At 39.5% G+C, this 15,962-nt stretch overlaps 1 protein-coding gene and 1 long non-coding RNA gene across 28 annotated transcripts in view; one reads left to right on the top strand and one right to left on the bottom strand.

Annotated features, from left to right (window-relative positions):
- The window catches only part of LOC144333385 (uncharacterized), a 100,313-nt gene that overhangs the window by 27,007 nt on the left and 57,344 nt on the right, over positions 1-15,962 (bottom strand). The gene's annotated exons all lie outside the window — the stretch shown is intronic.
- RBMS1 (RNA binding motif single stranded interacting protein 1) overlaps positions 1-15,962 on the top strand; it is a 217,295-nt gene that overhangs the window by 187,403 nt on the left and 13,930 nt on the right. For 14 of the 27 annotated variants that reach the window (XM_028830760.2, XM_028830756.2, XM_077957113.1 and 11 more), the window contains 2 exons: positions 1,384-1,463; positions 15,004-15,119. In XM_028830760.2, coding sequence (XP_028686593.1) covers positions 1,384-1,463; positions 15,004-15,119 — 196 coding nt within the window. The remainder of the gene's footprint in view (positions 1-1,383; positions 1,464-15,003; positions 15,120-15,962) is intronic. The other 13 variants (XM_028830761.2, XM_028830759.2, XM_077957112.1 and 10 more) reach the window with 1 other exon arrangement.

Here is a 15,962-nt window from a genome sequence, read left to right as displayed (position 1 = left end):
GAGAGTAGTGGTTATTTTGGTTTCTGATGGAAAAATACTAAATAGAAAGCTCTTTGATTTTTATCAAAATTCTAATCCAAAGCTGATTTTTATATGATGCATTAATTAGAAATTTATTAATACGGTGCAATAACAAATAATGTGTACATATTTTAAAGTATTGACTTTGATTTTGTAGGAAGAATTTCTGAGAGTTTACTTTTATACACAAATGACAATCACATCTTACCTCAGACCTGTGATATATCAACAACAAAGCATTATTATTACATGTTGTTTTATATATTAGAAAATTGAGACCAAAAAGGGAACTTTTCCATTGTTACCTAACTGCCAAATAATGAAGCAGGGGCTAGAATTTGGTTCATCTGGATTTTTAGTTCATTGCTCTTCCTGTCAGGCCAGATAACTTTATCATAAAACTAAAATATCCTACTAGTAGTAAGTCACCAAGGCCAGCATCTCCAGCATATGATGCACTGGCTAAAATGACGCAAGTGAGTCACTGAATAGCTTAGCATCATTTTGTCACTACTGTGGGTGTTCTGAAAACAGATCAAGTTGTATCATTTCTGTATCCAAAGACAGAAATCAATTTAATTACATTGTTTTTTGAAACTATCACTGCTTGTTAAAACTAAGATGTAACTCTCTGAGTAGTCCAGGTGTATAGAGTGTTTTTAGTAGATTATTCAGTGTTTCTTCCATTAAAGAAAGATAATTTGAAGTAATTTAAGTTCCCAGCAATGTTTCTCAGATACTTTCATCCACCTGTAGGTATAGAGTAAGTTGTAAAGTTAGCCTCCAACCTTTACTCCTCCAAAGCCAAGGCGAAAATGTATATAGTTGACTTCACTAAATTTAATTTTAAACCTGAAGCAAATGTAAGAAGCATGTAAGGCGCACCCTCTCACTGATACTGGCTGTTATCATGACTTTTTAGTCTGTCACTTTGTGAATTTGTAAAAGCAAAGACAATTTTAAAATGACTAGTATTTTAGCAAGTAGAAAATACCGTAGTATTTTAAACTGTTATTTCTTCAATTCAGTATTATGGCTAACAAAGCTATTGTGTATTGATTTTTCAGTTTTACAACAATTAGAATAAAATTATACATTTGATATACTTGATCTTAAACACTCAATATAATTGATTCTTGCTTTGCTTCAGAATATACTCTATTGTTATCAGTTATCATTTTACTATAGAAGTACAAAAATAGCAGTTAGATAAAAGGTAGAATAGACCCTTTATCATATTCACATTTTTACTAGCTTTCATTTGTATCCAAAAAACCTATAAGAATGTTTATGCATGCACAGAACAAGAGGAAAGCTAAGAGACCTTTAAATATTTATGTATTCTATTTTTATTATAAATAGGATGGAATCAACAGAAAAATGCGAAGCTGTTATTGGTCATTTTAATGGAAAATTTATTAAGACACCACCAGGAGTTTCTGGTATGTTGTTTGTCTGAAACTTTATCAGTAGTCTTCTGTATGATGTATGTTTAACTTTAGCACATGATGACGTCAGTAGAACAAAAACCCCTCATTTTGCTCTTTAAGATGCATTTTGTTGGATTTACAAATCAGACTTAAAAATTCACCTCTCCCTAGGCATAGGCATTGGATGTTTAAATGTTAATGGAAGCAGTGGTAAGGAGCTGGCTTGTAAAGCATTGTGCAGTTCACTCCTCTTTCGATGCAGCAGCCAGCTTCTAAACCACCTTATCACCATCCTCAGTGAACCTCCCTTCATTCGATCATATCCGTTGAGCAGTGTGTGGTACTTTTCTATGCCAGCAGTGCCTAGACCTCAGCTCCTATGGCCTTTGTGTCCACTCCACTTTAACCACTTTCTCCCATGGTTTTACATTGTGTTGTCATTACCAAGAACAACACACTTCATGGGTTTTTCATTCTAATGTCACACTTACTCTAACTCCCACAAACCCTGATCTGAAATACAAAGGGATCCTTCTCTTTTCACTTCATTCTCCTTTACCTGTTTCTCTTTCCTACTAAATCTGGTCTCCATTTTTGAGTGTTAAAATCATTTCTTAAGTGGCATTCTCCTGTTCTTGCACCCCATCCCTTGGTCACACTATCACGGCAGAATACTGAACCTGGATTAATCCTGCCATAATTCACCCACACCACTCTTGTTATATCCATGCAGGCAAAGATTGGCACTACCACAAATTAAATGTCTTCAGTTTGATCAATTGCTCAGCACCACCAGTCCTCACTCGGCTTCCTTACCCTTCCCTAGCAGCAGTTCTCAATTTCCCCAGCCTGCTCAGTACCCTACCTAACCCCCTCCCTAACTCTCAAGTGGATGACTTCACTTCCTACTTGATGAATAAAATTGAAATCACCAGGTAGAAGTTCCGTCAGCTTCCTGCTCTCTCCCAGCAAGGGGACCTACACCCACATCCAGTCTTACCAGTCTCCTTTCTTAAAGTCTCATGGACAAGGGTTTCAAAGCTGTCCTTGAGATCCCATCTCATTGGGACATTGCTCTGCCAGTCATTGCCTCACTCTCCTATAATTTCAGTTTCTGTCTTTTGCTTTTGTTAATTTTTTTTTCAGCACAGCCAAGAAAATTGAATTTCAGTTACTGAAATAACAGATATCTAGCAAGACTAATTGGTGAGGAAATGGGGGGAAATGTGCAAACAAGTAACACTAGGAACGAAACTTGTGAACGTAACTACAATAGACATTTTTAATCACAGGATTCAGTGAACAAAAACTGAACTACTTCATGCCAAAAATATTCAAGAAGATAGCCATTTGTATTTGAAATCACTTAAGTCTTTGCAATCTAGAAACTAAACTAAGCACCCTGGTTTTTTATAGCACCTTCTCATGTAAACATTTTAAAGTGTAGTCTTCACTTCCTTACTTCCCATTTATGCCTCAGTTCTCTCCAATCTGACATTTCCTGGTGTGTGGTTGAAACTCCTCTTGGTAAACTTGCAGTATTAGTTTGCTAGACAACCATAACAAAGTACCACAAGCCGAGTAGCTTAAACCATAGAAATGTAGTGTCTGAGAGTTCTGGAGGCCAGAAGCCCAAGATCAAGATGTCAGCAGGGTTGGTTCCTTCTATCCAGACACCCAAGCCAGGCAATGAGGGAAGGATCTGTTCCAGGCTTCTCTCCTTGGCTTGTAGATGACTGTCTTCTCCCCGAATCTCCTCACAGCACCTTCCCTCTTTGTCGTCTGTCTCGTGCCCAGATTTCCCTTTCTTAGGAAGACCGCAGCCGTATTGGATGAAGGCCTACCCCCTCGCCATGATCTTGCTCTAACTTTGATGACCCTGTCTCTAAGTAAGATCACATTCTGAGGACTGGGTGTTAGGACTCCACACAGTTCAACCTGTAACTCTTAATTCCTGATTACCCCATCTGGAGAATTTCCCCTCTTTTTATACTGTGTCTGTCTGCTGTATGTATTTGGGACTGCTGGCCCCTCACTCATCCATCAAATGCGTCCTCCTTTGACTTCTTTTACACCTGTCTCTGTTTTCTTCCCATCTTGTGTTAATCCTTCTCTTTTGTAAACTTGTTTCTTCTATTTGCTTTTAATTGTTAGTGTTGCCTTGAATTCCATTTTTGGCTCAGGATTCTGATAATTTCATCTACTCTCAAGGTTTTAACTATTACTTATATTCATAGTCACTGATTCTCATTCATCTCTCATCTTGGCTGTTCCCCAGAGTTTCAGACTGCCTGACCTCAGTTACCTTACATTCATCCTCTCCAGAACTACACTAGTCCCCCTTACCTCACTTCCCATCTAATTCTGCTCTTCCTCCTGTTTTCCTACTCTCAGTTAGTAGAAAGAGTATCTACCCCGACATCCAAGCTAGAAACCCAGGACTGGACTCCCCTGCCTCCTCTGTCCTTTGTATCTCACATACAAATAATCATTCAAGTCCCTAAATTTTTCTTCCTGATTATTTCTAGAATCTACCTTCTCCGTCCCTTTCTCCTACCACTGCCTAGTTTAATTTCTGATCATCTCTCATCTGCACCATTGCATCAGCCCTATTTCTTCTTACCTCTCTAAGATATTCTCCCTGACTGTAGCCAGAGATAGATAAAATATACACCTATGTGTCACTTTATTGTTAAAAATCCACGCCCTCTCAGTTAGAAGGAAAGATCGAGGATTCTTGGAATGGCATGGAAGGCCAAAGGTGACAGGAGCCCTTGCCTACTTCTGCAGTCTTGTCTGCCTCCATCCTCTGCCTTCCTGCTTACCCTCCTCCAACATTGATACTGGAAGGTACAATATCAATGTTGTACCCTCCAAATGGTATTCCCAAGACAGCATGCTGCATCATTTTTCTTGGCTTTCTCTCTCATGGTTTCCAATGGCCCAGATCCCTTTGGTTCCCTTTAGCCTGGCTGTCGCTTCCTCAGCCTTCAAGACTTTGTTCAGGGCTTGTCTCCTCCCTGCAAGGACCTCCTCTGACCCAGCTGGGTTGTGCTCTGTCTGCAGATGATCACCTTGAGGACACCTCCCTGTAGTGTGGCATTTAGCATGTTTACATGTGTCAGTCCAACTAAACTAGAAGCTCCTTGAAGGCAGAAACTCTATCTTCAGCTTTTTGTTTTCATGCCCACCACAACATTTGAGCCATACTATGCAAAAACAAATATTTGTTGGTTTTGAATAAATTTTACTGCACTATAACACCAGGCCAATACTATGTTCTTAACAAGCTAGACTGTGGGGGGAAATTGGAATGTCTTCTGATCTGATTTGCAGCCAGCCGCTAGCACACTGCCTGCCAGAAAGGAGAAAGTTTCAAAATTTGGAAACCACATCACCTTGCTTTGAGGGGGAAGTAATGAAATTGTTAAAATGGGGAAAAAGAAAAAAAGCCACATACACCCTCGTCTATCTTTTCTCCCCTGGAATTTTAGTCATCTTATGCTTAGCCGGCATAATACATCTGTAATTCCACTTCCCAATCTGTATCCCAGATCAGCAAGTCTTCACTGATCCTTAGGTCCACATCAGCTAAAAGTCCCACTTTCCAGCTTCTGCCCAAGCATGCCCAAGGGTTAAAGTTGAGGTTTCACTTAGTGTCAGGTACAGGTCTTGAGAGGGAGCCGTTAACTGCTACCTTGGCCACCTGTTTGTGGGAGTCTCAAGTGGATTAGCCATATCAGCAAGATTTATCCCAAATATTCAGACTAGGAGAGCAGACACTGGCACTCATCTCTAAATGGGGGAGGAGTCTCTAAAGTGAGCACCTGCCACAGAATCCACAAGAATTAGAACAGAGTGCCCCATTTGCCAAAACACAGATTTTTGCTACTTTTTCTATGCAAAAATATGTACACACTAAAGTTAATAGATTCAGTGACTTGAACCTAATTAAATAACATAAAAAACAGGTCAGACCCATTCTTGAAAGCAAGCACAGAGGCTATATAGAATATTTATCCCAGTTTTTCATGTGAGAGACAAACCAAGAAACATTGAGGTGTTTTGAAGTTAGATTCATTCCAGCCAGAAGTCATTGAAGTGAGCATTTTCACCAAGGCTGTGCGTGTATAACTAGTGTTTAGTATTTATTCTGCTGTAGCTCCACTGTTTTATCTTTAGCTAGATGACCAATGATTACCATTAGAAATTCACTTTAATTTTCTGTATTCAGTTGCATTTCATTTCATAGAAAAACTAACTTGTATGTGCAGTTCCACAGGCTACACCTGATCTTATAATACTAAAACCTGAGTGCACACTGCATCTGTGGCTGTATCTGAAGTTGAACTGCTTCCATGCACAAATTTGGAGCATAAAATATAAAACCTGGAAGTAATTATTTCAAGAAACTCAATCTAGTGGAAAAGCTTCCTTTTTTTTTTGTTTTTTAAGTTAGTATTGTTTTCCCATCAACATCAGTAGAGTTGAAAAAAAAAATGGAAAGAGAAAATAATGTTTTTAACTTCAGCCCAAGTAAAGACAAAGGAGAAATTTTGTACGTGGGAGCCTTCTGTAAACCCTACCCTGTCAGCCTCCGGCATTGAGCACCTGTGCCCAGCTGGTGTTTTCTTGCTTCTACTGTGTCAGCCTTTGCATGAGCAGGGCCCCACACATTAGTCCCTTGAAGGGACTATTCCACCTACTTGTGACCACCTATTCATCCACCTACTTGTGACCTCTTTGCTTTCTTAACTCATTCTTGTGTGCAACAAGGAACGTTTGAGAAGGAAAAACATGTAGGCCACTTTTGTTTTGATGGTGTATCAGTCTAAGATAAGATCTTCCATGTTGAAGGAATGGTTTGCTAAATTAATAACAACAAAAGATCTTCAGTTCCTCGAGTAAAGTAGATCTCAGGCTGTCACAGATCAAGATTAGACATTCTCTTTTTTTCTCTAAAGAACTTCATGGTTTTGTCATTAGTGTTTTCTTTGAAGGGGGTTTGCAGACTATTGGTCATCCATTCAAGGGAAACAAAAGCCCTAGATTTCTAAACCACATGTAAATGACCGTAGGATCCTCTTCACCTTTAGCTAGTAGAAAGTAGTTTCTTCCAAGCTGTGCCAAGTTGCAAATGGAACATAAGAAACAGATGAGTTCCTTCTACATTGAGAGCATTACTGCAGGGGTACAGTTTTTCAGTCAAGCTGTTCTCTTTGTTCTGAATTAGCACTTAGTTTTGTGCCATTTTGAATGTGTAATGATCTTTTAGCGTATAAGTCTTGGTTGACAATTAGATTACATGTTCTTTGGGGGCAGGAGCCATGTTTTCTTTTTAATTTTGTGCTGGACTCAGGGAGCTTGTGCATCACCCTACCACCAGAAGTTACCAACGGGTTTCTAAGAGCATTTTTCATGCAGAGCTCCTCCCAAGAATCATTGCTATGTTGAGGGCCTTTTTGGATACCACCTTTTTGCACAGGAGGTTAAATTGCCTTTAGGCATGAATTTTAAATGTATAATGCCAGACTTGGAAGCACACTGTCATAGTGAATTCAGGTTTTCCCAAAAAACAAGTACTCAGTAGACTTGAAAACCCACAAAGAATGTGAAAGAGTTTTCAACTTCTCTGGATTTTCTTCCTTTCTTTTGATTTTTTTGTTTTTTGGTTTTTTTGTTTGTTTACATGGTGACTCCAGAATTCTTTTGAATACTAGTTTGTGTATTAGATACTGTTCTTTCTTCATATCCCCTGAATGGCTACATCATAATATCAGTTTCTCTGTGGAGGGCATATGATTATTATCAGGAGAACCAGATAAAAAACAAAAATATTGTCAGGCAGGGGTCAGTTGAATGAGCCTCCACTTGAATGTTTGCATAATGTAGTCTCATTGCTAGGTAGACATAACATTTCATAAATACGGTCAGAAGACGGTTTATTTAATGATGCAAGTTGTTTAGCTGGCATAAGCAGAATTATCTAGGATGATTCCTGTCAGAGTACTTGGATTCTTGCATGGCTGGCAGTTTGCCCATGACATTGGAGCCAAGTACAGAAAAGAAAACCACATTAGACACAATTCCCGAAAGATACTTTCTTAAAATGAACAAACTGAACAATGAACTCATCCTAACTGTGACACTCTTAAGGAAGTCTCTAGATGGCTAAGCAGGAGGAAGGCAGCTATGCACATGAGCTGTCACTTCTATACTGCCTGCCCTGCTGCCAACATATTCTTTCCATACCCAGGTGGCATGGCTGGGTCCCCTATGCCAGCCGTGTCCCACTCTGGCCTGGGGCATGGCACGTAATATAGCATATGGTTACAGTTTTGTAAAAATCTAATGTACCACATCACAATTTCTAGTGCGGTCTGCTTTCTGTAATGCTCTTTTAAAATCTTGTGATTTTGTGTCTGATGTCACTATATTTTAAAAGAGGCTTTATCTTATAGCAGATGTTTCTTTAAATGTATATTATAGTTTGTTGGGGGAAAAAAAAATAATTGCTTATGTGGCTTTTCCTTCCATCTTTCCCCACCCAGTCCTGCATTTTTTCCTGAAATATTGGAGGTGGCTTGTTTGTAGTAAGTCACATTTACTTGGAAGGTCCCCATCCAGGGTAAAAGAACTCATGGCTTCTTCGTGACACAGTCTAGGTGAATTCCATAGAGGTTTTCAACAACCACTTAATACTTGCTTGATAAAAAATTCCATTATGCAGAAATACTATGGTGGCAGTTTTCTACACAATGAATGTTAGAAACAGAGATGGGAAGTTTTAGTTATCTAGAACCAGTGTCCAAATTAGGAGACATGCCTCAGGCAAAAACACTGAAACACATGATCATGATTCAGTGGTTTGTCTAAAAATGCTCTCCTAGGACCTTCCTGGAAGAGAGTACCGTCTTTGAGAAGACTAATGCGTATGGCATGTGGGCTGGAACCATCCTAGAGCTGAGAACAGCTCTGGCGCCCTGACTGCCTGGACAAACGCCTCTCCCCCACCACCACCACCACCTCTCAAAGACAAAGGCTAACAGTGTGTTCAGTGCTGCAAGAGACAGTGTGATTTCCCATCTCTCTTTCTGAACCTCTCCATGACATTAATGGAGTGTGAATAAGTCCCTGTGTGCTAAGGGCACGGAGTGCCTGTTAGATTCTCAGTGTTGCACTGTTATCATTCTGCCACATCGCTCACAGCTTCATCTTGTCACAGAGGAGCCCCAATGAAGTGCATATGTGTCTGCTGGCAGACTCCCTCCAAAGATTTCAGCTTGTTTTACATCTGCTTTCTGTGTTACTCTGACTTTTCCAATTGGTTATGTGTCCAGTGGGGCTTGAAAACCGCTCTTGCCCACATTTCATAACTCTGTGTGTATAGTGATGTTATGAGGGCATTGTTGTATGCCAAGTAGCAGAAAAGATAATGTTTAGAGGGAAAATTATGACTCTAGTAAAAGGCCTGGAGATTTTTCAGAGGTTTTTATTGCCCATTTTGTTCCCTTAATATTTCTCTTAAGCATTGTTACTCTGTAAAAACAGAAAATTTTGGTAGCTCTAGGACAAAAGAAATACTTGAAGACATGTGCAATGTCCCTGGTACCTTCAGGATGTGCAGTCACATCTCCCTCACCCAGTACATACAACAGAACTGGATCTGAACTCACACAGCATCATGAGCTGTACCTTTCAAGGGCTATACTCTTAAGAAGAATTGTCGTGACAGCAAAAGCACTGAAACAGGCCTGGGTGGCCCGTGGGGCGAGGGCAGTCTTGCAGATCCAGAATTCAAATTCATTCCTACTGAGGAGGAGCAGACTAGTTTTTAAAAAGTGACAGGGGCCCACAACCTGAGATGTAGCGGTGTTCTAGCCCCATGCCAGGCTTATGGTGAGGCTGCCTTCCAACAATTATCACCATCGATCACACCCAGCCTACAGCCAGCCTCACAAATCAGTGTTTTACACCCTTTCACTATCAGGTTCTGCCAGTGAGGAATAAATAGTGGAGTAAGATTTTATTAAAGCACAAGGCTCTTGGGTAGAAGTTGTAGGTGTTATTGTGTAACAGTTTTCTAAAAGGCATTCACCAGTAACTTTATCCTTAACTATAACTTCAACACTTCTTCATTCTATGAGAAGCCAAGGCAGCAACTCTAGCCAGCTCCTTAAGTCTCTCAGAATCAAATCCCATGGATAACAAGCCAGTCCCCAAGTGCTTAGACCTTCTGAACCAGAAGTGTCCCTCTCCTGAGAATTTTTCTTAATTCGAAAACAAGGAGGAGCCGTAATTCAAAACTTTGAGCTCCCCCTGTTGCCACAGTAGTAAGAACACTAGCTGTTCTAAACACTGTTATGTTAACTATAACAATCTTTTGAAGTGGGCACTATTATCCCCATTTCAGAGATTATGAGACCAGAGACATTGAATAACTTTCCTGGAGTCACTAGCTAGAGAATACAAAAGCAGAATTTTTAACCCTTGGAGACTAATTATGAGCCAGTTAGAATACTGGTTAGAATACCACCATACAGTACACCTACCACTATAGCAGTTGACTCTGGAATTAAAAAAGATTAAGATCCACACACACATGTTCCTGCGGTGTTAGTTACAATAATAAACTATGCAAATAAAATACTATGTCACCATTAAATAAGACAGGGAAGGACCCACAACATAAATGGTAGAAGGAAAGGACCTATCATTGCAAATGTGAAAAATAAATGGCTCTACATAGACTTAGAAAAGTAGTAAATACAGAAAATTAAAATGTTTATTGGAGTCATGGGAGGTATGGAGTTTTTGTTTTGTATTTAACATGACTTTAATACTGTGAAATCATTGTTTCACTGATACACAACTCTTCGTTGATGGGTTGGGAAGTAAGGTGAAGGAGAATTTCAATAAGAAGAAAACTCAAACCCAGCAGGAGCAAAGCATGACTATATATAATCAGGTAACATGATTGTAACATGACGATATTACAAATGTTACTCTCTCCTCAAACTGGGTTGAAGATAGAAACACTACCTAAGGCACAGGGGAGGAGGAGAAACCAAAACAGCCATGGGAGGAAGAATGTCCACAGAGAAAAGCTGTGGCTCTTCCTACTGGTTGAGTAGGTCAACAGAATTCAGTTAGAAAAGGAGAGGGCTAAAACAGGAAACGATGTTGTGCCCATAAAAAATAGATAATATTTATTGGATCCTTATTGAAATGTTTTAAAAGCAGCAGCTAGTTCGTTGCATTTTGTGAGTTGAGGAATGTTGAAAGTAGCCAACATTATCAGAAAGAAAGCTAATTACAGTTGCTGAGTGAACTAGTTTTCCACAGTGGATGGAGAAGCTTCTATCAAGGGCAGTTTACATTTTACAGTTTTTTGATTAGGATAAAATACAGCATAACTAAAAAGATAGAAGTTTGGAAGTGGCAGTTTCTCCAGCTGTTAACTGCTGTCAGCATCTGACAGGGAAAAGCATGGAGAAGACCTTCATTAGAACCTGCTGAGGAAAAGATCCATTCTGTTACAAACTCTAGAGAGCTCCAAGTTCTTCCAAGCTGTTTGATAAGTGAGGAGGACTTGCAGATCTCATCATGAGCTACAGTGCTTACTCAAAGCCGGCATTCTAGAAGTGATTTTTTAGTGCAAATATCAAGGAAAGACATTGGAGCACAAATCACTGTATAGTTAAGTTTCAGAAGATCGGTAAGGAAAATACTCTGTGGAGATGGGCAGCAAGTCAGCCTGAGCCTTATGCATGGAGCTCACAGTCTCTTGGGAAGGATTGTTAGTACCACAAAACCAAGCTTGTGTAAGAGACCATCCCACTCTCAAAGCTCTGTTGAGAGCACTTTGGAGAATCCAGTAACATGATTACCTTCGATGGCTCTTAAGAGATGCCAGAAAATATTAGATCAGTGTTTGCATTGCAGTGTTGCCTGGGGCCTTTAACAAATGCTCAAGGTAACACTGCAGTTGTCAAGCTGTTGGAGATGCATGTTCCTGTTGGTTCTGATGAACAGGAAAATAACTCTTTAGTTTTGGGTAATGAGAATGAGAATCCCTTTACAAACCCAAAAGATCACAACTAATTAAGGGGAAATTTAACCTAGAATGCTCTGCATATTTGGCAAAATCAGTTGATTTAAGGGTAGGTTATATAATTTTTATAGTACTTTAATACAGGAATACATCTTAAATCACAAAAACATTTGTCAGAATTGTTTGTAATCACTGCTTTACAGAATGAGGTAAAAAGTTGCTAATCTGGAAAAGTAATCATGCATATAGAAGATTGACAGTTACATATCAATTTTTACGTTAATTCGGCCAAACTTACCTATCACTAAAAGTCATATGACTAGTATTTATGGCGCTTCCTTTTCTGCATGTCAGTCTTCCAGTATCTCTCCCTTGTAAAAAACAACTGGAGTTCAGCTGAAAGGTCCGCTCTATAGAGCAAGCTACCATCACGTAGGATCTCCTGATTCTTCAACCTGGAACCTGTATATTTGGTTCCATAAGGCAAACTAGGGACTACTGCTGGTTTGGTAGAAGCCACAGGAGATGCTGGCCAAATGAGGATCTGTCATTTTGTAACAAGCTCACACACACTTAAAAATAAGTGGGTCGTGACATCTGTGTGTTTTGTTTGTTTTTCCTACCCAAAAATCTAACTGAGATCACCTAACCCTTGCTCAACATCGTAAGACCACATATCAATTACAATAAATCAGGCCCTTTTGTCACCTAAACTACCTAAAAATTTCTTAAATCTTCATGTAATTTGCTTTCCTAGGGCACATGGACAATCTTTGTAATGAATAAAACATTAAGAACTTATAGGGAGAAGCTGTTTCTAATAATGTCATTCAAGTAAATAGAACAGCAGTTGTCAAAGAAGTACAGCTGTTTCTGCATCAAAAGTATTTTGCTTCTGGATAGCATTTTTATTGAAAACAAATACCTCTAAAAACAATGCTGTGTTCCATAAATGACTAAATGGGTTTTCATGAGATTAGATACACTCTCTTCTCCATTAAACTGCAAGCCCCAAGGAGGCAAGGGCCCTATTTTATCTACCACTGGATCCCCAACTCTTGTGTACTTGGCACATAGTGGACACTGAGTTAAAATGTTGGTGGTTAAATAGACCAAAGAGAGTTTAAAAGAGTTAGAATTGTATATTGCTTCACATGAAATATTGAGGTACTCCCATTTTCCTGAAACAAGCAGCCAGCAACTGTCTCAGAAATTTGTCATTTTTACTGGCTATAATTCTTAAAAAGCTTGTTTTCCTAAGATATGGAATGCCTGCCAGTATACAAACTGTTGTAACTGCTTCCCTTTTTGCTTTTGGAGGGGAAAAAATAGCTTAATGACAGCATAGAATCATGTAGTAAATATAATTTGTTTTTTGAAAGATGCAGCTATATCCTCTTCCATTTGTTTATTTTAAATGATCTATTTGCAAACATGTCATCACTGCCTTGATGTTTACCTCATTGTTACGCACTTTTAGCAGGCTTTATTGTCACCTGAGATTTATTTTTCTTTGACAGGCCGGAGTCTAGATGAAGGAAAATGTGTTAGAAACACCTTATCCACAGATAGGGACACTTGGTCATTCAGCACATGTTGAGGTTAGGCGGGCACCAGGGTCTGGCTGCTTACCTGCTTTTATTCACACCTGCCTGTTTAGGTGGCCTGCACTGAACTTCTAAAATGAGTCCAGCCTGAAAGAAATTATGCTAATGGAGAAGAACAGCCAGTTGGGATCACTTGCTGAGCCAAGTAACTTCTTTAAAAAAAAAAAAAAGTTACATTTCAGTCTAGGACCTAGTTTTCATAAACTCTCTAGATAAAAGCACCTCTTTTCAGAGAAGACCCACTATGTGCCAGCACCACCGAATTTATTATCTTCTCTCTTGCTCTACGAGATTGTGTGGAGTCAACATCTTACAACCTCAAATGTCAGTGGATAAACCTCTCTAGATCTGGGCCAAGGCTTGCTGATAGTCTCACCAGACACCTAAGATTTTTGTTCCTGACTCTTCATACCCATAGCCCAGTTGTCATTCAGAAGTGAGTTGGCATTCCAACCCATCCCTCTAGAGTGGTTCACACCAGGGAAAAAAGAAAGGAGTGCCAGGCAGCAGCCCAGACAGTTCACCAAGAAGGAGTTACAGTTGGGCTTTTTGTTTGGTTTTGTTTTGTTTTTTGGCAGAGAAGTGTTGAAAGACACTACTGCTTCCACCCTATCATTAGTGGGTGGGTAATCGTGAAATAAAATAAGAGATGAATTAGGATAATAAGAGGCACAGGAGAAAGGAGTAAATTTTCCACAAGTAATATTTTTCTCTTCATGGTTATTTAACTTTGAAACAGAACTTGAAAGTAGTAATCATGGTTCTACAGTAGACAAAGGACAGAATGTGGGAACCAGACAGGAAGGTGTGATTGCCTTTATTACCTTAACTAGAAACACGGAAAAATGCCCAACTTTCGGGAATACACTGCTATTTCCATTGCAGAAAAGCAAAGAAAAGGAAAAGTCACTGGTACCCTATTACGCTGTCTGTAGACTTTTTTTCTTTTTTTTTTTTAACTCTAATGAGTATATATCCTTGAAAATAGCCTCTACATCATCTGCTTTTCTGTGTTGGCCTCACGGATTCTGTAAGAAGGATTTATATAAATATATAGATATATAGTAATATATAAGTAATAAGTAATATATACATATCTATATATAGTGATACATAGTAAAGCAATACCCATTTGTATGATTAAAGACCACCTTTAAATAGAGTGGACAAGTATTTTTAGCTTTCTCACAATAGTCGTCTTCACTGACGTATCCCAAAAATGAACATGTGAGACCTATTTCTATTCATTCATTGATGGAACCAAGATGTAATAAGCAACTACAAAGTCCAGACACTTAGGCACTGGGGATACAGTGATAGACAAAACAGGGTTACTGCCCCCATGGGGCTTATCGTCTAGAAGGGGAAGCAGACACGAAACAAGTCACCATACTCACCAATTGTTACAAATTGTGAATAAAAATACGTGTGTGTGCAGTGTAGTGGCGGCTTGTTTTCTACTGGGAGAAGTGAAGGGTCCCTCTTAGGAATTATAATGGGAAGCTAAGGGACCATTTTAAGTTGGGAGAGGGGAGGATGGCACAATCCTATTGACATTTGAAGATTATTTTGGTGACAGTCCAGAGGTGGAATTGGAGAGGGCCCAAAACCAAAAGAAATGTGCCTGCTCTTAAACATGAAAGTGAATTGAAAGATTCCTTTGCTTCCTCCGAATAGTTCTTTAAATGTTCAGAAATAATAACTAGTGTGTTTTTCTGCACTATATTTTTTACCGTGGACAGTTTTACAAAGGTCTAAGTGAACTACTTTTGCCTTAAAGTGTCGTATGAACTTTCTTACAGCATGAACACTATTCCTATTTTTGTAATACATTTTGTCATCCACATACACGTATATTGTGGTTTCATTTTATTTTTCTCTGTTTACTTAGCCCCCACAGAACCTTTATTGTGTAAGTTTGCTGATGGAGGACAGAAAAAGAGACAGAACCCAAACAAATACATCCCTAATGGAAGACCATGGCATAGAGAAGGAGAGGTGAGACTTGTAAGTCCTTTCTTGAAACTTTAGTGGGGGGGTGTGTGATCTTGAATGCCCACATGAAAAGTAACACAAAAAGGCATCTTGACTTGGCTGCACACTTCTGAAATAGGTGCCAGGATTAAATCTTCCTTTTGGTACATTATAATTCAAATGATGTCAAATTAAAATTATTTTCATTATATATGGTGATAACAGAGTGATTCTGCAGATGGACCAATAGGTGGTGGAAACAGCTGTGTTTACCAGCTAGCTACATATGAAGTACAAGAGCATTCTAAATTGCCGTAAGAAAAACACAAGTGATTTGGGGGGTTTTTTTGGTTTTTGGGTTTTTTTCAGAAACAGGGTCTCTAGGCTGGGCACGGTGGCTCACACCTGTAATCCCAGCACGTTGAAAGGCCAAGGCGGGCAGATCACCTGAGATCAGGAGTTAGAGATCAGCCTGGCCAACATGGTGAAACCCCATCTCTACTAAAAATACAAGACTTAGCTCTGCATGGTGGTGCATGCCTGTAATCCCAGCTACCTGGAAGGCGAGACAGGAGAATCGCTGGAACCTGGGAGAGAGAGGCTGCCGTGTTCCGAGATAATGCTACTGCACTCACGCCTGGGCAACAGAGTGAGACTCCATCTCAAAAAAAAAAAAAAAAAAAAAGGAAGAAACATGGTCTCCATTGCCCAGGCTGGAGTCCAGTGGTATAGTCATAGCTCACTGCAACCTCAAACTCCTGTGCTCAAGCAGTCCTCCCACCTCAGCCTCCTGTGTAGCTGGGACCACAGGGACATGCCACCACTCCTGGCTAATTTTTTAATTTTTTTTTTTTTTTGAGACAGAGTCTTGCTCTG

The sequence above is a fragment of the Macaca mulatta genome, chromosome 12, assembly GCF_049350105.2.
Source record: "Macaca mulatta isolate MMU2019108-1 chromosome 12, T2T-MMU8v2.0, whole genome shotgun sequence".
Classification (NCBI taxonomy): domain Eukaryota; kingdom Metazoa; phylum Chordata; class Mammalia; order Primates; family Cercopithecidae; genus Macaca; species Macaca mulatta.
This window is presented reverse-complemented; position numbering and strand designations above follow the sequence as displayed.